This window comes from Strongylocentrotus purpuratus, unplaced genomic scaffold (assembly GCF_000002235.5).
Source record: "Strongylocentrotus purpuratus isolate Spur 01 unplaced genomic scaffold, Spur_5.0 spur5_scaffold_10, whole genome shotgun sequence".
In the NCBI taxonomy this organism is placed as follows: Eukaryota; Metazoa; Echinodermata; class Echinoidea; order Camarodonta; family Strongylocentrotidae; genus Strongylocentrotus; species Strongylocentrotus purpuratus.
In genome coordinates this window covers 25708920-25729729 of record NW_022145595.1, presented here as the reverse complement: position 1 = coordinate 25729729, position 20810 = coordinate 25708920, and the positions used below count along the sequence as shown (strand labels likewise).

At 36.8% G+C, this 20810-nt stretch overlaps 1 protein-coding gene across 1 annotated transcript in view; it reads left to right on the top strand.

The window, feature by feature from the left end:
* Positions 1 to 20810, top strand: part of LOC580650 (bifunctional heparan sulfate N-deacetylase/N-sulfotransferase 1) — a 33345-nt gene that overhangs the window by 5982 nt on the left and 6553 nt on the right. Inside the window, exons 3-7 of the mRNA XM_030979895.1 lie at positions 6380 to 6565; positions 8290 to 8418; positions 14351 to 14533; positions 15358 to 15454; positions 19788 to 19911. Of these exons, the coding sequence (XP_030835755.1) occupies positions 6380 to 6565; positions 8290 to 8418; positions 14351 to 14533; positions 15358 to 15454; positions 19788 to 19911 (719 nt within the window). The remainder of the gene's footprint in view (positions 1 to 6379; positions 6566 to 8289; positions 8419 to 14350; positions 14534 to 15357; positions 15455 to 19787; positions 19912 to 20810) is intronic.

Below are 20810 nucleotides of genomic sequence, written 5' to 3'. Positions count from 1 at the left end.
CAGAATCTCTTTTTTCACATTCATGCTACCGGTACCTCTTGCAAAATTATTTTAGCTTTGCAAATCCTTTAAAGAGAAGGTTGAGTTCTGGGAAGAGGTGAAAAATAATTTGTGAGCATTACTCATTCTTATTATGCAAGTATGGAAGAACATCAGTTAAGACATGTTCCCTGAAAAGCATGGCTCTTCAAATGCCTTCATATTCTAAATATGCATGTAACATCGTAAAAATCGGGGGGGGGGGGGCACCTTTTTATGCCACGTGTTCGTGTAGTCCCATATACATCTTTCTGTGCAAGTGTTTGTAACTTTACCAAGACTTGGCCAAATTTCTATCATTTTGATGATTCAAGAACCTTGCAATACCCACAAATTCTTATATGCTAGATGATCAACCTTTTTTGGTCGGTTCCACACCGTTTCTTTCACAATGCAATCGCATGACCAGAACTCAACTTCATCTTTAATTTTTATATGAGAATATTATATATGACAATCTGGTGTTTGTAAAATCCAAAAACAATTTAGAAATCTCCCATTGCAATGAAAAACCATTGTTTTCTTTATTGTTACAACTGTAGATAGAATAGCAAATATTTAACATGTTTTGAGTGAGAATAAAGCAATTTGGACAATATTAGCATTTACTTATATACAGTAATGTACTGTACATGTATGTACCCTTCTGCACAATTGTTATTTACATTTTCTGTAGACACGCAGTGATTTCAAATACAATTGATGTCAAATCCACCAGTATTTATTTTTCGGGGGCTACTTTTCAAGCTTGCCTGCATAAAAATAACACTCTAAAATTTGTTTTGCATTGAACTCTTTGCAAATTTACGGGGGCTCCTTTCTGATATTTGGGGGCTCCTTTCTGATTTTTGGGGGCTCCTTTCTGATTTTCGGGGGCTCTTTTGGGCATTTCGGGGGCAAATTCACCCTGAGCCCCCGTGTATTTTTTCACTGAAATCCACATTTATGTAAAATCCACAAACTACACAATGAATATTTTTGTACCTGTCAGTTTTGATTTTGAATTCCTGTCAGTTAAAATTTGAGGCTGTGCTGTTTCCCTATAAAGTGAAGAAAATATTGATAACAATAGCCCTCCACAGGCATGCCTGTTGATGGTGCTGCATTTAAAATGTAGGGAAGGTTTTCCTTTTTTAGTAACCCATTGAATTGAGAATTTATTTATTCACCACCATTGAAACAAAAGTTATCAATGTACAATGACAATGTTAATATAACATAAATATAAACATGACATGATGTTCTACAGCTATTCAGTGTGTCCCAGAAAAAAAACTAAACCAAGAATATTTGATGTTTTATCATAACTTTTAAAAATCACAATTATAATTTATAAATGACACACATTTGTAAAGTTATGTAAAGCTTAGATTCTCCTCTTTCATTTGATGCAACTCAGATGCATATATGAAGCATGACTGATGAGTGATTAAAAATAATTTGAAGAAAGGGTACCAAAAAGTCATTTGGCAAACAGTATCTGAATTTCAAAGAGAATATCATGTTTTTAGAATGTTCATTTTCTGCCCTTTTGGCACCTCAATCAGGAAAAAAGAGCCAGGAATATCAAAGGTTCTGTTTAATTTTATTAAACTTATCTGTTCCACTGGCTGCCTGCCCTACCAACAATCACAGAAGACAAAAGACTTCATGCATGGCTGATCATCAACGAAACTGAGTTAAGTCTTTTGTCAATTCTGTTTGTGGAATTAACGTTTATTAATCTTGATTTATCGTTGGGAAAAAGAAAACTGAAAAAATTCATGTAGGCCAACATGTACATGTTCCTCCCCATACATACATGTACATGTAGCTGCTGTTTTTCTAAAATATGCTGGCTGCCTTCAACACATTGGCAGTCTACAACATGATACGATTACAAACAAGATTTAAGACTTTGAGACAGAAAATAATACTCTGCCACCTCTTGGTGCCTTGCAGAACGGAAGTATTCTCTCTTTTAATTCCACAATGTTCTGCGATAAATCTTTGAAACCGATCCATGAGAGGTACTGAAATCTTACACCACTTCCTATTGTAGTGCTGGTGACTGTGGGTGAAAATGTTAGTGGCAGCAGGCCGGATGTACAATACAATGTATATAAAGAGAATGGGACAGATTATAATCTAGTGTAAGTTAAGCTTGATCGTTGATATTTTATATTGTAGTTTATTAGATATCTACATGTACATGTACAGTACATTAGAAAATATTATTGTATGGAATATATAATACAGTTTTAATTTCTGTTCACGGGAGAGTTTTAGTATTATAATTGTGTTATTGTGTGTTACCAGAGCTCTTATAGAGCTTACCAGAGCTAAATTGCTTACAGCTGTCATATATTCTTTTTGCTGCATGTATAAAATAATCTCATGAAATATATCACTGAACACAAAGCCAAATCGTAGGACACACGTGTACATAACAACAATACAAAAACCTGACAGTATACAGTACCTTCTTTCTTTAACCCACAGCTTGTATGCATACATGTATCAAGGTGCTACCATGCTTTCAAATCACTTTTAGCATCTTTTTTTTAATTTAAAAAAAAAAATCTAGTACATGTAGGCGCTGCATGTTCGTGTATCAGCCATGACTACGGTAGATGTATACTGCAATCATTATCAATGTGGAACAAATCCAACCCTTTCAGTGCTATGCTGTCAAAGTAGGATTTTGTCCAAATTTGTTGACAGCTGGAATTTTGAAATGGGTGACTTGCAGTTTCCCCCTGAGATGCATGGAGAAGACTGAAAAGTGTATGGGGATTACGTTATATTGAATGGGAATGAATGAGATTAAGGAAAGACATGCGAAACAGCCATATAAGCAAGGATCGAGGTACCTGGTCAGGTACATTTGTAAAACTGCTGGATAAATTGATATGCTTGGGTGGTTTATTGCAGTTTGGTCAACAACCAGTTTGTTTAATGCCCATTTTGTAGACTGTACATATGATAATACATGAGATTTATATAGTGCCATTATCCATCTTAATTAAATGCTCAAGGTGCTTCAAAAATTTGAGGGAGCACATTACATCATGACAAAGAATTGTGTACATTTACATAAGAAAGAACATGCAAAAATTTTAAAAATGACAAAATAGGCATTGTTGTAGACCAAAGGGCAATAAACCACCCAAGCATATCAATTTATGGGAATTAGACTAACTGTTATTATATTAGACTAAATCAAGAATATATCAACTGGGTAGTGGACTACATGTAATTGCAGATTAGACCATATGGAAATTAGACCAAATGAATATTAGCCTAAATAGTCATTAGACCAAATGATAAGTTTGTCAGGTACATGTAATCATCATGTATTGTAGCATTCTCATTATTGTCTATTGTACTTTCATTAGTTTGAAGAATACAGCACTTGTTTACATTACAAATTATAACACATGAGCTGTTTCCATTTTGCAAGTTCATTACAAAATACAAGAATGGACAGAAAGCCAATACCATACAAACATATAAGAAATGAAAGGAAATATTAAAGCATTTAAGAAATACAAACAGATGACCCTTGATTTAGCAGTACTACCACCTATTTGTGTAATTTTTAATCTAGAATTTTCCCTATAGTAAACTGTGGATCATATGCAAAACACAATAGATGATAACATGAGCTGTTTCCATTTTGCAAGTTCATTACAAAATACAAGAATGGACAGAAAGCCAATACCATACAAACAAAAAAGAAATAAAAGGAAATATTAAAGCATTTATACAAAAAGATGACCCTTGATTTAGCAGTACTACCACCTATTTGTGTAATTTTGAATCTAGAATTTTCACTATAGTAAACTGTGGATCGTATGCAAAACACAATGGATGATTTGAGCTAGTCTGGCATTGAACTTCATACAAGTCCATTGATCTGTACCATATTACAACTGTAATGAGACATTGACCTGAACTTGGAAGAGAGAACAAAATCAATACTGACTGTATTTGAAGTGACATGTGGAATGCATATGGGCTGAATTATAGTTATCAAAGAAACTTCCTTCAATTGTATACATTGTACATAGCTGTACACGTTAAGGCCTACATACAGTTTTCAGAGGCAATTGTTAATTTATATTCAGATACAAACTGTAAAACTATAAAATTGAGGAGTAAATTGTCTGAGTCTGAAACAAAATTGAGTAATGTTTGAGTCGTGCCCAGCTTCCCAGCAATCAATTGTACATTGTTCTACTTAATTTGAAGTATACAATGACCGTAAGAATTTTCAGGCAAATGGCATCCCATTTTTAAAACTTGCATAGAAATCACATCTGGACTGTCAAACAAAAAGTTTGGGAGCCCCTGCTGTAGGAGATTAAGGAAACCCTGGCACGTGGATCATGTTGACAAACATGACATTACTAATTTCCTGGTGTACTTTTAATATGTTATTGCCAATTCATCTTTCTTAGACTAATTTAGAGTATCACATTCCGAAATATATCTGAGACAAGAGATAGCATATATACAACATGGATGTTACAACAATGAGAGCTCAGTTTGTTGTGTCATTTAAATCTAGACTTCCTTTTTGTGGTAAGGAGTTACCACGCACCATATTTACAGCTGGTGGATATCCTTTTTTACCGGTAGCTTCCTTTACTTTCCAGGTTTATCTAAACATACTCAGGAAATACTAAGTGGGACTAAGTAAATTCATGCCCTTATCAGGCTTATAGGGTAATATTTACAATACAATACATGTGCGTGTGTAAAAAATGTAGGTCTGAGAAGGCCTTTCTTTATCAGCTCGAGTTTGCCAAATAACCTGCTATTTAAACTAGCCCGATCGGAAATTAGCCAGCTAATTTGCGTCTTCATTAGCCGGCAGTTGCAATTAGTGGGATATTTGGCTGAGAAAACATTCCAAGAAATATAGGTCTTGTTTCCCAAAATATCCCGCTATTTGGGAATTAGCGGGCTAATTTGCGCCCGTCCGAGCTAGTTTGTGATGAACTCAGGAAACCCTGAGAGAGGGAGCCCCATTAAACAAACAAAACAATGAAAAGTTTAAAAAATCACTATGAAAAATCTCTACTACAAGTACAACAGCAAGCCAAATAAGAGCTCCCATACTTTCTTTTTAGTTCTCCATTTTGTTCGTACCCTAACAACGAATACAAATACCTGTATGATTCTGGACACCTGTGGTAGGTGAATGAGTAATCTTGTGTCTAGACTCATTACCAGTTGTAATCACACATGGATCAAACATCCTGCCACTTATCTCTACAACTAATCTCCATTGCCATGCAAGTAAAGGCTGGTGTAAAGAGATTAAGTCTTCTCTCTTGAAGCCGATGAGCGGTTGTAGGACTTAAACGCTGGCAGCAAATGCTCTGCGGTAGATATCCTAGTCCTACGCCAACCAAACTCCTACACGACATCAACCTTGGACCACAGGTTATCCCTAACCCTAACCCTATACCTATACCTAGCTTTATAAATCAAGTTGCAACCCTAGCACTAACCCTGTATCTTTGATGATATAAAACCTTGAACAATTGTCGCAGGAGCAAATGTAGGAGCGCCGATAAAGTGCCATGTGATTTTGCTTCCTAGATGTCCATGGCTGTGGGCCATTAATGCTGAGACCATTTATTACTAAGAACATTGACCCTACCATGCTCCCCAGGGAGTGGAGATTGTGCTCACATTGTGTGTGGGCAAGCACTGAATCCAATGACCGGGGTAATAGTATATTTGTAAAGCACTTTAGAGACATTTGTATTAAGTGCTATGTAAAAATTAAATGTTATTATTATTATTATTATAAAATGTCACAGCACAAAAGCACATATACATAACAGTAGAAAATAAATAATGTAAAATGTTCATAGGTGTAAACCGTCTGTATTCATTGTGTTCGCACCTGTCAGTTTTCTTTGCCAAATGTCAAAGTTATGGTACTGTTTTTGGCATAGAATTCCATGTGACTTTGATAGCATTAATTACTATGCAGAGTCCATCTTGAAAATCAATCGTACAATCAATTGCTAAGCTTTGTGATGCGGGGGCCCAGGATAAAATAACATTTTACGTGCACACACAAGACAGACATTACAAGCCCTGCACAAGGAAAGAGTTGATAGTACTCTGATGTAAACACTTTCATCAATTATTCAAATTAAAAAAGTATACCGGTAATACAAAAAAGCAGTTATTTTTAGTTTTTATCATAAAACTGTGCTGACATTTCTCTCTGTATCTCTCTCTCTCTTTCTCTCTTTCTCCTCCCTCCCCCTCTCTCTCTCTCTCTCTTTCTCCTCCCTCCCCCTTTTCTCTCTCTCCCTCTGTCTTTTGATCTCAGGACAATAACATCCCAATCATGAAGGGGTACTCGGTTGCCCCCCATCATTCCGGTGTGTACCCAGTCCATGAGGACCTCTACTCTCTATGGAAGGAGATTTGGGGCATCGACGCCACCAGTACCGAAGAGTACCCTCACCTCCGACCAGCTCACCGAAGAAGAGGTTTCATCTACAAAGACATCATGGTAAGCTCATTATGAAACTACAAAGAAAAAATCAAGGACTAAGCCAAGCAAAAGATCTCTAAATCTTTAATCTCTTTTGGTTGATAGTATGCTTTATGAGAAGACATTGTAATGTACCAAAGTGCTTACGTTATTTATTCGCTCATCGTCGAGGTTACTGGTTCTAAACAACAGAGCCTGCGTACATGAGGTTCTCTGTGAAATCATTCAAGCAACGGGCTGAAGCAGGGAAAATTCAGTGGTTAGGGCTGGTGTGATCACCACACCATTGTTTAGCACAAAATTGTTTGGAACCAGCAACCTTGACAACTTGGCCAGTATGTCCATTGACCTACTACGTCACAATTCGGTTCTATAGCATGATAGTACTCGTTGAACACAATACAAAGGCTTTTTATGGAATTATTTGAGGCACTGGTCAGGAAACAATATTACCCATTACGGAAATTTACCCAGAGTGATGTATAGCCATATTTTTTTTTCAGTTTTATTGCCTGGTATGGAACAGGTAGCTAAATCACCCTATAGGGAAATTTAGCCATAGTGATGTATACCCATATTTGCTGGCGATAAAGCCGCAGCGCCGCATAGGCTGCACTCCCGATTTTAACATCTTGCGTACAAATGTAGATTGGGACCCGAAACCACCACCTTAGACCGCTCGGCTATTTAAAAAATATAACACATAATTGTCGGTAAGACATGTGTTATTCTAGACAGTTATTCTAGAAATGTCCATCACCTTTCATTGTTGTCCCATATGTACAAATTCGTGTTTTTGACTTGTAACCCTTTTTTTTTTTTTACTCTTTCTCCACAAAGGCCGCACCCCTACTTTTTGATATTTTCTCTTCCAAAAATACTGCAGCCTTTACGCCGGCAAATACGGTAGCCATAATCTTTTAATTCATTTTTCTTGTTCAATACTCCCTTATCACCACAAAAGCAAAGCAATGGACGTCTTTCAGTCATTGTATAACACCTGTATAACACTCAACCTGTCTCCATGGTCTAGTGGTTAAGGCAGTTGGCGTACTCACCCAAAGACCCTGGTTCTATACCAGATAAAGACAGTTTGTGCAACCTTGCAGCTACTTCCACAATATGGAAAGCACTCAGGAGGAACACTGAATTCATAGCTACATGAATGCTACTTTTTTTTCTCTCTAAATCATTTTTTTTTTAAATACATATAAATTTGTAAATTGGTTAATTGGTACCAACAAGCACTTAACAGAGACATTTAGAGACATCATGCTATAAATGCCTTCATCCTGCAGTGGATCGACAATGGCTGAAAAAGGAAAAAGCAGGAAATGCATAGAAATTGATGAAGATCACTTTTATTTTGTGTTTGTTCGTTCTTTTTACCACAAGAATTTTGTGTAAAGGGAAATCCATGCAATGTTCATGGATATAATCATTGACAAGCTGTCAAAAGTGGACAAATCTCAAATCTAGGACCCTTTCCCAAAATGTTTTGTAAATTTAGGAAACGGTTTTTGAAGATGTACAAATGTTAAGCCTGCATGAGGTTTCCCTAACATAGAGACTTCTGTGCAATTGCTTCAATCTATCATGCGTAACTTTCATCTTATTTCTATTTGATTTTACCAATACACTTTGAGACTGTTACTTTAAGGCATACAACTTACAAGCCTGCTTGAGGTTTCCCTTACATAGAAACTCCTTCCAAATACTTCCTTCTTTGTGTTTAATATCAGGTGTTGCCAAGACAGACGTGCACACTCTTCACCAAGACGAACTTCTTCAGTGAATACAATGGAGGCAAGCCAGCTTTGGATGGCACCATCCAGGGTGGGGAGCTCTTTGCAACGCTGGTCAGCAACCCTGTAAGTAGTGCATAGTATAGACATATCGACTGCTTTGAGAGCCAGACCTCGAATATTAAAGCAATCGATATGTCTTTCACATACCGAATGGACACAAAAATCTACCAAGAATTTTTACCTTATCCTGTTCTTGAGTAAAGATTGGCTAGAACATCACAGAAAATCTGAGACACTGTCTGTTAATCTTTGCTGGAAAAATGACTGAAAGTTTCAATCATTTGGGAGTCGCAGACAAAAAGCACTTTATGGTGCCTGCAATTTTAACATGTAAACCAATAAGGATCGCAGCATGAGGGCATTTTTTAAAAGACAATTGACCGGTCGGCGGGTAAGAGGGCACTTTTCAAAAGATTATTGACTGGTAGGCGGGCATGGCTAAAATCACGACTCCAATTTTGACCAATCACATAGCTAGATTTCTAAAGTGAGGTATATAATTTGGGATATTTATTGGCATGATACAAAGTGTCATGGGCAGCAAGGTAATGAGGGAGATAAATGTTGAATGAAGTACAGATGTTAATGAACAACCTTTAACAATTTAGGGAGGACTTCATTTTCTATGAAAGTGAGGCTGAATTTTATAGAAAGGTACAGAGTAAACCACAACTTTTTTGTTGGTCAACTGCATGTATGAAGCAGTCGGATATCCGTAGACGAAGTTGGCCTACACCTACTCCCTCTCCCCCTTCTCCCCCTCTCCCCTTTCTCTCCCTTCTCCCCCATCTCCCCCTTCTCCTCCTCTGTCCCACCTCCTTCCCCAGAGGATCCAGCCCCATATTATACTGAAGTTTGATAGTGTACATGATCTTAATTATTTGACACTCAATGCAAAACTTGACCTGTCATTGATAGGACTAAGGTCAACTCTGAAAAGAAATTACTGCATTGTTTGAAGATACCGTCCTGCTGTGTCTTCAAATATGTTTTCTCATCATAGTTACTTTGAAATGAAGGATCCCATGTCTTTTCAGGTGGGTGGTGGGGAGGGGGGGGGGGGGGATGGCACAGTGATAATGGATCTCTTGCATACATTTTGACATAGACTTACTACTTTCCTAAAACTGTTATGGTGGGACTACCTCAAATCAACTCTATGGTGAGCACCCATGCACTGGACGTTGTGAAATTTATGACTTTCTATGAACAAATTATGTATGCTTTCATTAGAAATATTTTAGAAAAACATCACATCACGTTTTCTGTTTTGCATCAATTAAAAGCCCCAGTAAACCAATGTTCCCCAGATAAGTAATTCATGAAGGCAAGTACCTAGATGTAATCCAGGGCACGGTTTCATGAAACTTGATCATCAATAACAAGCTACAATAACTGTTATAAGCTACAATAACTGTTATAAGCTACTGAAATTGTGACATTTGATTGGCTTGGGAGTGAATATATCATAGATATGAAGCATTTGTTATTGATAACAAGTTTTATGAAACAGGGCCAGGATCTTACTTGTCAAGTCCCGCTCATCCAATGTTTTTGAGCCTACCAATCTTGAAAGAGAAAGAGAGACACAACATCGTTATCATCCATCCTGTTTGGGGATAGAGATAGCGGAATAATAAACCTTAGAAGACAAGCATTGATTGAGAGAGCTGTATAATGATAACAATCTTGTTATTGGGATAATGTGAAAGGATATATGGGGACAGGATTCATTTCCCTTCAGCATGTTTCATAATCATTATATCTGCACAAGACATAGCTTGACATTGCGGTGAACTTGTAAGCACAGACCTTACAAATTTCTAAACAATACCTGCATTTACACTTACACTGCTATGAGTACAACATTCTTTGCCTTAAAAATGGCTGTCATAGATTTGTAGAAGTATCCAGTAAAAATAGCAATGTTATCATAGTGCTTAATGTAAATGTAGGTAGAGATCTTCAAATGTATTACAATAGAGTTATGTAGGTGTACTCCAGTGAATTTTTAATGTGTGTTACAGTGAAAATATACTTCAATATTACAGAGAGACTAGTAGCTGTCATGATATGGTAATTTTTTTAGAGAACCCCCTCCCCCTCTCCCCCCTCCCCTCTCCCCCTCCTCCTCTCCACCTCCCCCTCTCCCCCTCCCCCTCTCCTCCTCCTCTCCCCCTCTCCCCCTCCCCCTCTCCCCCTCCCCTCTCCCCTCTCCCCTCTCTCCCCCCTCTCCCCCTCTCCCCCATCAAATTTCCTTTCCCAGCCAGCATATTGTATCTGAGTTGATTGTAATTTAATCTAGAGCTCGTAAGAGCCATTGATACGCTACTCTGTCACCGCTAAACACGTTAGTCTACAAAACCAGAGCAACTGTTGATCCAAGTATTCTTGGTTCATGGTCAAGATTGCTTTCTAAATAATATAAGGCTTGGTGTACACATACATGTACATGTAGCAAGTATTAACACAGACAAATAACCGTGGTTTCACACCAACTGTTATAGTAAAAACTTTAAAAGGAGAGGAGGGGGGGGGGGATATTGAAATACAAACCTGAATGTCCATGTAACATTCTAAAGTTTTGAGGGTCATGACAATTATTTTTGGAGGCCGAGAAGAGTGGTCGGCCCCTGTGAGTGTCAGCCCGTGGAACAACAAAATATGTTTCACTAGATCAAACATAGTCCTGTATCATCTGAGCAACAGCCCGAAAGCTACAGTAAGTAGAGAGTCTCTGTTTGAAGACAAATCTAATGCATTTAAAATGGAATATTACCACTGATTATGCCATTGTTTATTCATTTAAAATGCAGGAGAACTTGGCAATATTCACTGTTTCATTGTCTTTTTGTTTTAATATTTATTTAGTTTTTAAAGTATTGACACTGTGCGTACATGTACATGTGTATAATTTTTTTTCATGTGCTTTTTGTGTTAGAAAGAGAGCTTTAACAGGGTTTGAATGACAAGACCAAGGGCAACTATGAGTCAAAGTAATGTCTGTCTAAGTTAAAGGGGAATTGAAAGTCCTAGTTTAACTACAAAACAAGTGAATCTGTACAATGTACTTTAGCATAAACTTAATAAAAACAATGTTAAGGGTAATTGGTTCCTGTTGTTGTATAGAGACACTCATAGCAGTAAGTTTCATTGTTTTTATTTTTCAGTATTATTCATACAATGGGCCTAAAAGTTAAACAAGTTTCCATTAGAGTGCATGTGTACATGTGCATACTGGTACATGTATGTGGTAGGAGTATTATTGTTGGTAAGAAATCTGTTGTTGGCAGTTTATACCATTGTGAAGTTGAACCAGATGACGACCTCCAAACTTGTTTTAAATATTACATTTCCAATTTGGTCTTACAATGTACTATTTGACAGTAAACAATCATTTGTATAAGTAGGCTCTTTACTGGTCAATACGTTTAATAACATCTCATAAACATTTTACCTTGTACTTACCGTAATCGGGTTGTGTAGTAATCATCAATTTCTCTATGGTGTTGTAAGAGGAAGGGGGCTAGGGGCTGGGGGAGAGGGGGCAAAGTGATGGGAATCATTCACCCTACTTGATATGCCTGATGGCAAGATTAGGGGAGCTCGATTAGGACATCAACCTCGAGAAAGTCGATTGAGAGGGAAATTGGAGGGTGAGTATTCTATCAGATTACTCTCAGACTTTCCTTTGAGATGTCTATCAAAACCAGACAGGAAAATACATACATGGGACTGAGACTGAGATCGTACTGATGAAATTTCTGTATTGATCGAGATGTTTTTCATTCACTCAATGAAGCCTTTGCATAATTTAAGGTTGTTTTCATTAGAGGCAGAGTATTTGCATTTATATTGTCCAATTTTTGCACTGATATTTAGCCAAGAAATCACACAAATATGTATGTCATTGAATTCCCAAACTAACATTTAATTGATATAGAGGGGAGGGGGAGAGATGGAGAGAGCAATGTAGTTCGTACTTTAATATCTATAATACACGTGTATGAAAGTTCATGTCATCCACTATTAAACTTAAATGTCTTTGATTTATCTATAGGCTATATGTAATAATGTATTTTTGTGTTAGTTTAGTATTGGTTCAGGTAAAGAATGCCTACAAGTGATAGTTATTTGTTTTACCACAAAGCCAGTCCATTAAATTCTATGAATTCATCGTCAATCATATTCCCCATTATTTTATAATAATATTAAAGTCATAAAGGATTATATTCATACTTAGGGAGGACTGTTGAATGTTTTTCCTGGGATCTCTATTCCCAATCTGCTTTAATTCTTTGTTTTCCAGAAGCCTATAATATCGTCCGTTTGGAGCCAGAAGGACATTAACTCATATACCTTAATACAGCGTTAACTCTCTTCTGACTTTGAACAGATATTTGATATTGAAGCGTATGAGCTGGCTAAGCAGCCCTGTTTCCACTATTCTGTATTGCCTACTACTTTTTGTTGTTGATTTGATTTAATTTCTGCATTTTTCCAAATATAATATAACTGAATAACAAAGAATATATAAATGTAAGGTATAATACAACATATACAAACAATAATTTCTTCATGTCAAAATGTTTTTACATAATATATGTACATATAATAACGAAACTTAATATTTCCATAACATATTATTATAAATTTAAAGTATTATCTGAACTATTCTGTTGATAAAGTGCAGGAGACCGCAATCATAAGCGAAGCTTGACAAGGATGGCGGCCTACTGCAGAGGCTGTCGGCCTACACACTGTTGAGCCTGAGTGTGATAATCTCTGTATTAATTTCCTGCCATGATTAATGGATAAAGATGTAACTACTAAGTACTTTTTCCCCTGTCAGATTGTGATGATATTCTAAGCTGATAAACGTGAACCAGAAATCCTTTGATCCTGTAATACAAGCTGATGTTTGATGATTTGCAAATACAATCTGATCTTTCGTTGATTAGTTTACAGTACTCTTGCAGTCATTTTTAATTATAGCTGTATTTGTTCTGTTGAATGATTTATGACATGCGAGGTCAGCGAGGATGAAATGCAAGAATGTTTGTAGATGTGTCACAATTGAAGAACCTTTTGTGGTCTTTGATTGATTGATTGAATTGGTTTATAAAAATAAAACATGAAATGCACCAAAAGGCTGATATTGTCTGATTTCCAACGTAATCAGATACTTTCATTATAATATAAACATGAAAATACAAATCAATATAACAATGGAAACATCTCATAGCTATATTATATAAGATTTAGGAATGTATCAAAGATGTGGATAAGAAGTTATCAAATTAATTTGGCAATAGTCTAGGAGTCATTGCATCAAATTCGCAATTTTGATATCATGCAAAGTTTTTCCAGTTCATGGTTTTAATTTTTTACTTGTAATTTACACCACAGTGGTCAATGGTCAGCTTTATGCTTGCAGGTTCGACAAATCAGAAGCTTAGAATGTCACAGTCTGATAAATGACGGTATGTCTGTATATACTCTTGCCCTAACTTCATTTGATGGGTCATTAGGAGACAACATGGAAAGATGGAGAATGTTATGTGGTGTTCTCCCTCTCTTGAATATATTCCCCTTCACCTCTTCCTACAATTCCCCCCCCCCCCCTCTCCGCCCGTCCCCCCTATGGAGTGCATGAAACCTGACTTTCCTGTCAGTGTGACTTCCTTGTCTTGTTCTGTTGCCGCACTGTCATGTTCCGTTCCCCAGGTGAATGTCTTCATGACTCACAACTCACAACTACGGCAGTGACCGACTGACAACCTACACGTTCAAACATTTGTTTCAGTTCGTCCACACAAACACTAACATTTTCATCTTGTTCCGTTTCCTTGGTGAACATCTTCATGACTCACATGTCCAACTATGGCAGCGACCGACTGGCTATGTTCACGTCCAAAGTTCAAACATACGTTTTAGTTTGTTCACCTTAACCCTAACACTAACGTTTTTTTTTTTATCTTGTTCCGTTTCCCAGGTGAACATATTCATGACTCACATGTCCAACTATGGCAGCGACCGACTGGCTACCTACACGTTCAAACACGCTTTTCAGTTCGTTAACACCTACACCAACCTGAAACTGCAGACACTTCCTCCAGTCCCCACTGCCAAGAAATACTTTGAGCTGTATCCGCAGGAAAAGCAACCTCTCTGGGGCGTAAGTAGTAATCAGATGTAGCAAGTCTGTCAAAGTATTGGGAATCATTGCAAAAAAAATGGATGATGAACAGGTTTATTAGTTTGTGACTACTTATCTTTGGCCAGATGTTTTTTTGCTCAGAAAAAGTCAGTTTGCCAGAAATCTGGCTGGAATCAATCATTTTGATTTTCTCTAAAATAATGAAATAAAACGAGAAAATTTGGAGAGAAAGACTTGAAAGGTCATTTTAATTTTTGTATTACAGTTGCTCGGTTCAAACATGAAAGAGTTTGTCATCTATCTTTCTTCCTTTTTCTTTTCATAATCTAGAGAAATTTGCCATTGGAAAATCTGGAGATTATCCAACAAAGTGAAAGTTAAATTTTCTCTTAAATGTCTTTCCTACCTGGTAGTGAATCATAATATTAGAAAAGCTCATTTTAGAGGTCACAGAAAACAGCAACTGGACCCGACTTCCATAGTTCATTGTTGTCAGATATTAATCCATTATCTTCATCCATTTCATTGTACATGTACTGTACATGGATTGTAATAGAATATATAAAGCCATAAATATTCACAACATGAATTGTAGCTACCCGCCATTTTCACAGCAAGGAACCTTTCATGAATTGCAAAAATGCAGTGTTGTGTTATTTGTCATTCAATAACTTTTGGACATGGCAATTTTGTACATGGTTCAGACTTGCAAATTCGCGATCATCAAATGCACACAAACGTGTTTTGTTGTACAAAATTTATTTCTCTTGTTCTTGACATGTTATTCAGTTGTCACATCCTTGACGTATTACAATCTTGTATCTGTACCTTCATATACTCAGAATCCTTGTGAAGATCATAGACTGATGGAGGTATGGGCTGAGGACAAAGACTGTACCAGACTACCCAACTCTCTCATCCTTGGTCCACAAAAAACAGGTAAGCTTCTGACAAAGCCTAATCTGACAAAAAGAGAAAGATCACATTGCATAAATTCATATTTTTCTTGTATATAATACACAGACTGTTTGTCAAAGTCTGAGCTCTTCTTACATCGTAAAACTTGGATAGGTGATTCCTGAGTCAATGCTCAACATACTTTCATTGTTTTTAAATGATTTCCATGACCCATCCAAATTTGATTACCTGCATGGCAGTTTCAGTATGGCAGTTTCGGTCTAAGTCTAGACACCTCTCTCAGACATATACTGGCAGACTAAAGCTAGCTGCTGGTTTTCTGATCGCCAAAGGACATCTATGACACGGCGATTACCAAAATGGCATCCTTTAGCAAACGGGAAATGGGCAGCTAGCTTCAGTCTGCCAGTACACATCTGAGGAAGGTATCTGGGCCCTGTTTCATAAAAACATGTTATCAATACCAACTTACAATAGTTGTTATAAGCTACTGAAATCCTTGCATTTGATTGGCTGTAAGCAGAATTGCCATAGATCTGGAGCAGCTGTTATTGATAATAAGTTTTATGAAACAGGGCCCGGGACTTGGACAACGAACCTGATGTGTCGTAGAACTCACTTCTATATTATTTAAACCATCCTGATGGAATTGTTCAGCATACATCTATTATCCAAACTTTTTTCCTGCTTGTCTCTGTTTTCACATTAATGCTTGACAAAATCCTTCTGTAAAGTAGGATAGCTTACATTTCTTGGTAATGACCTGAATCTTGAGCACAATGGACAGCAGTGCCAAAGTGTAAGGAAGAAGTTTACAGACATCTATAATAAGAGATGTTCAACGAATCTATCCATAGGCATAATCCTTGTGATATACTACATTTACCCTCTCATATTTAGTGATCTTTAAACAAATTCTCTGGTCTTCATGTATCTGTTACTCTGTGTACTTGAGTCTCCTTGTACCCACTAAAGAATCTTATATTTGTGAGAGAGTAGATCCCACATCTTCCATTTGTATTCAATTAGAAAATAGAAAGGAAATAGCACAACATTTTTGATGCCATACTAGATGTCTGAAGGAGTAGCAAAATTTTTTGAGAAAGATGTTTGTGAACATGTAGGTTTGTCTGGGCCATTTCCGTTTCATCGAGTTGCACGATAAGGTTTCATGGCACGCCAGATCTTAATGACATACTAGCACCATTCATCTACCCTTTGGGCATGTGCACACTGCTGCCCACAAGACGATGCTATCAGCTATATGGTGCGTTCACATTGAAGTCACATAAAAAGTAAAGAAATTACAACAACAAAAAACAGAAACAAGTGGAGCATATTGAACAACTTAGCTCTAGAAAGGTAGGAAAAAATGATGATTGCCTTTTTCAATGAAACAAATCGTCTTCAGTATTGGAAATCAGGGTGTATTCTCATGAACAAATTTTTTTTTCAGTCATTTAAAAAGAGCACAATATGTGGGGCATTTAGTGTGTCCATATATTGTATTAATCATATCACATGTAAAGTTTGTACTTGTGCCAAATTGCCAAACTTGCTGAATCAACATCTCAAAAATCAAGATTAAAACATTCTTAACCCCCCAGTATGAACTCACCAGCCATTGACAGCTCCTGAAGTTGAATCTAGGTCAGTCACATTTCAAGGGACGGACTAATATTTGGCTATCCTATCACTGAGAAAATGGGCGTTTGAGGTTTGGGTTTGGGTTATCATGGACGTATCGGGTAGCAAGATACTTTTAGCATGAAGTCTCATTAGGCCTGTTTTCATCAGCTCAAGTTATGCCAAATATCCCGCTATTTAAACTATCCTGATCCCAAATTATCTAGTTAATTTGCGTCTTCATCAGCCCGAAGTTGCAATTAACCGGATATTTGGTCGAGATAATCATCCCAAGATATCCCGCTATTTGTCCGGTGCGTCTTCACCAGCCCGAAGACTCTCACTATGCGCGAACGCTGAGCAAAATATCTTGAGCTCGAGTTTCAAGTTTTGAGCTGATGAAAACGTGATTTGTATCTTTGGGCTTATTTCCCAAATCAGAAATAGCGGGCTATTTGGCAATCTAGAGCTGATGAGGACAGCCCCATTTATAGTTGTAGCAGGATTGAGGGACAGGGGAGTTAATTGGATAACTTGCCCTAGGCCGATATTCAACGATATTCCACACATAGTGAAGTGCATAACATCAGCACTTCTCTCTGATGCATAGTCATGAATATTTGCAATGATTTTAGAGTTTGAGCATGAAGTCCCACACATTTTTCCATGAACAGGTGAGAACTCTGATTTAAAGGCAGAAAATAAAATTTTCAACCAACTTCCAAGGGTTTGAAGAATGGTGTTTACAGAAATGCTTTTGTAATACATGTGTAATGCAAGATTTCATTGACATATTTGTGAAATTAAAGTGCCAAATCTCTTTTCTATACATGATAGCCATGTCATTCACTAAAAAGAATATTTTATGTTGAATTGACCAAAAAATGTTTACATGTAGGCTGATGGGATTAATGTTATTCAATGAGAAATCATAGTGACTGCAAAACATCAACAGTTTGATATTGTCAAACATATCTTTAGGTATAGATTGTATTTAGAATAGTAAATGTTAAAACATCTACATTTTATTTGAGCTTCAAAAATAATAAGTCCTTTATTACAATATTTGAGCCGCTCCCTACATGTTGTAATGTATTGAAACTTTAATAGTGTACCCGTATGTGCATTGTGGGAGGTCCCTATTGGTAATTCAATGTATTGGCTTGTGAATTTATTGTTTTGACATTTAGAACATGCTGTAAATTCCCCCAAGACAATTAAGAACAGATTTAAAGCTGTATGCCCCTTTGTGTGTTCTGCAAGCATACTAGTTCACCTCTCTGCTGTACATACTATACATTTAACATGTATACAAATGCCTAGTTACTTCATACCATGGAAATTGTACCTAGGAAGTGCAGTGGGCTTAAAATAATAATAATTTCCCCTCTGCAACCATGAAGATGAATTATGTTGTATATGAAAGGCTCTGTGCAGTGTTAAAGAACATGGGTTGTTGAATAATTTAGTGAGGTCAAATTCATCTCTCCTGGATGGCCAAAACTTCTTGAGATATGTCTATAAACTTTTCACTGATGGCCACGCTAACACATTACGATATGTGTAAAGATTTCTGTTGTGAAAGTAATAAATAGCATGCTTAAAGGTATTAAGCAATTACCGAGCTCCCTGAAGCCATACTAGCTATTAAAACATGTGGGGGAGATGGCTCTGAACACTGTTAAGGATGCATCCATGCAGTGATGGGTAGCAAAGGGTGCTCTGCAGAGCTGCCAACCAGTAGGATTGAATCGTATTTAGTACAATTTTTAGAAGTAAATACAACAGTATGATTTTCTTTAATAAAATACGATTTTCCACAACAACAAAAAGCATTTTGTGTGTGCCATTTTTAATGGCAAAATGCCCATTCTGTCCTGTAAAGTATCCTACAAACATCTCACGTTGGCAATTTGGGAATGTTCATTGGTTTATCAAACACAGCAGTCATGATGAAATCATGCATATTCAACCAATGATCCATCAAAATATTTCTTCCTGTATGTAGGAACTGTAAGAGGCATTGATCCGTGTTTTTTCTTTTTTTGAAACAATTTTTTATCAGTAAAATACAAGTTTTGGCGAAAATTGCTCCAGGCTTCTTTCATTATAAGTAAAGGATTAGGGTAGCAACTGGGGTTTAGGTTAGGTTTAGGGTTAGGTTAAGGGATAGTTATAGTGCTGGGGCCAAGTTAGGAATCGGAACTGGGTTAGTCACATAAGTGTAAAAAATTACCAGGGAGCTACACATAGTGTCACAGGAGCAAGTGTCATACATCCCTAACAAGTAGGAAGTCATTTTTGAGCCAGAAATGCACAAATCTTATCATTTTACACAGAATTTAGGTTCTTCTGCCTCCAGACAGACAAGTAAAACAACCTTGATCCACTGTCTCACAGAAATAGAAAGAGAATGTAAAGCTAAAGCGTAATTAAGCATAGACTTCCTCTCAAACAGCGACCGTCTGTCTAGCTTACAAAACACCTGTTGTGATTTAGGACACATCGTATAAACCATATCATTTATGCAAGATCCATGGTATAACAACCCCCTCCCCCCCCCCCCCCCCTCCACCCCCCTGTAATGTCTGGTTACCGGCTATGCCATACCATTTCCTGCTATTGAAGTTAGAAACCTCCAGAGTGGAAAAGAATATCCTTTGTTAGCAAATCATCCAAAAGAGAGAATTGATCACATTTTATTTATTTTGTCTGTGTTTGTGTCTAGGTACTACTGCTCTCTACACTTTCCTGCAGATGCATAAAGGAATAGTCAGCAACCGTCCAAGCGAGAAGACCTTCGAAGAGGTGCAATTCTTTAATGGAGATAACTACTACAATGGATTAGATTGGTATGTTTGCATACTCGCTCTTTTGAGAATCAGTCAATCGTTTCAGATTAAATGTTATTATCTGGAGTTATACAACTTACATAATTCTCAGAATTAATACAAACCCTGGATTTTTACGAAAAATTTCTGTTTCATGAAGAAGAATTTAAATTTATGAAATCTGTTGTAAAACCAGATGAAGAGTAGTTTGCAAAGGAAACCATAGAGTAGCCAATTTTTCAAAGTGAAAAATCATTTATTTCATGTTATTCAGGGTATCGTTTCAAAATTTTACAAACCTGTTTCTCTAGACTCGACCTTTACTTAAAATAGCTGTCAATGGTGCAAGATATACTTTATCACGGGTTGAGATCTATGAAAATTATGTATATTATACTAAAATGTAACCATATTCTATGCATAAAGGAGCATACTTGAGTGTCCAATGCAGTCTTTTGCCAGGTTGTGCTCCTTGCCAGGATCTATTAACAAGCATGATAGAGTGCCACCATGTAGTATGTGTAGACAGCTGCCTGCTTATACCAGCACCACCCTATTCAATTACAATAAAGACAAATTTTGTGAAAAACAATCTGGTGACCTGTTCCATATATCTTGCAATCGAAAACCATTGCCTGAGTTCTGTAATGAATTTCTCACATCCAATCAAAATAGTGATTAAGTTGCTGATATTAAATACAGTATCGAACAAAAATGAGTACACCCTTTATAAAAGAGTTAAATATTATAAACTCCTTTGTGAACTACACTGATTTCATGGAAGAAATATGTGATACCTATTAACGTTTAAAAAATGTCAAATTTATCATTGCTTTAAGGCTCAAATTTTTAGTACAACTCTGAGAAAAAAAATGGTTATATTAAAATATTCAAATTTGTTAGAGGTGTACTAACTCTTG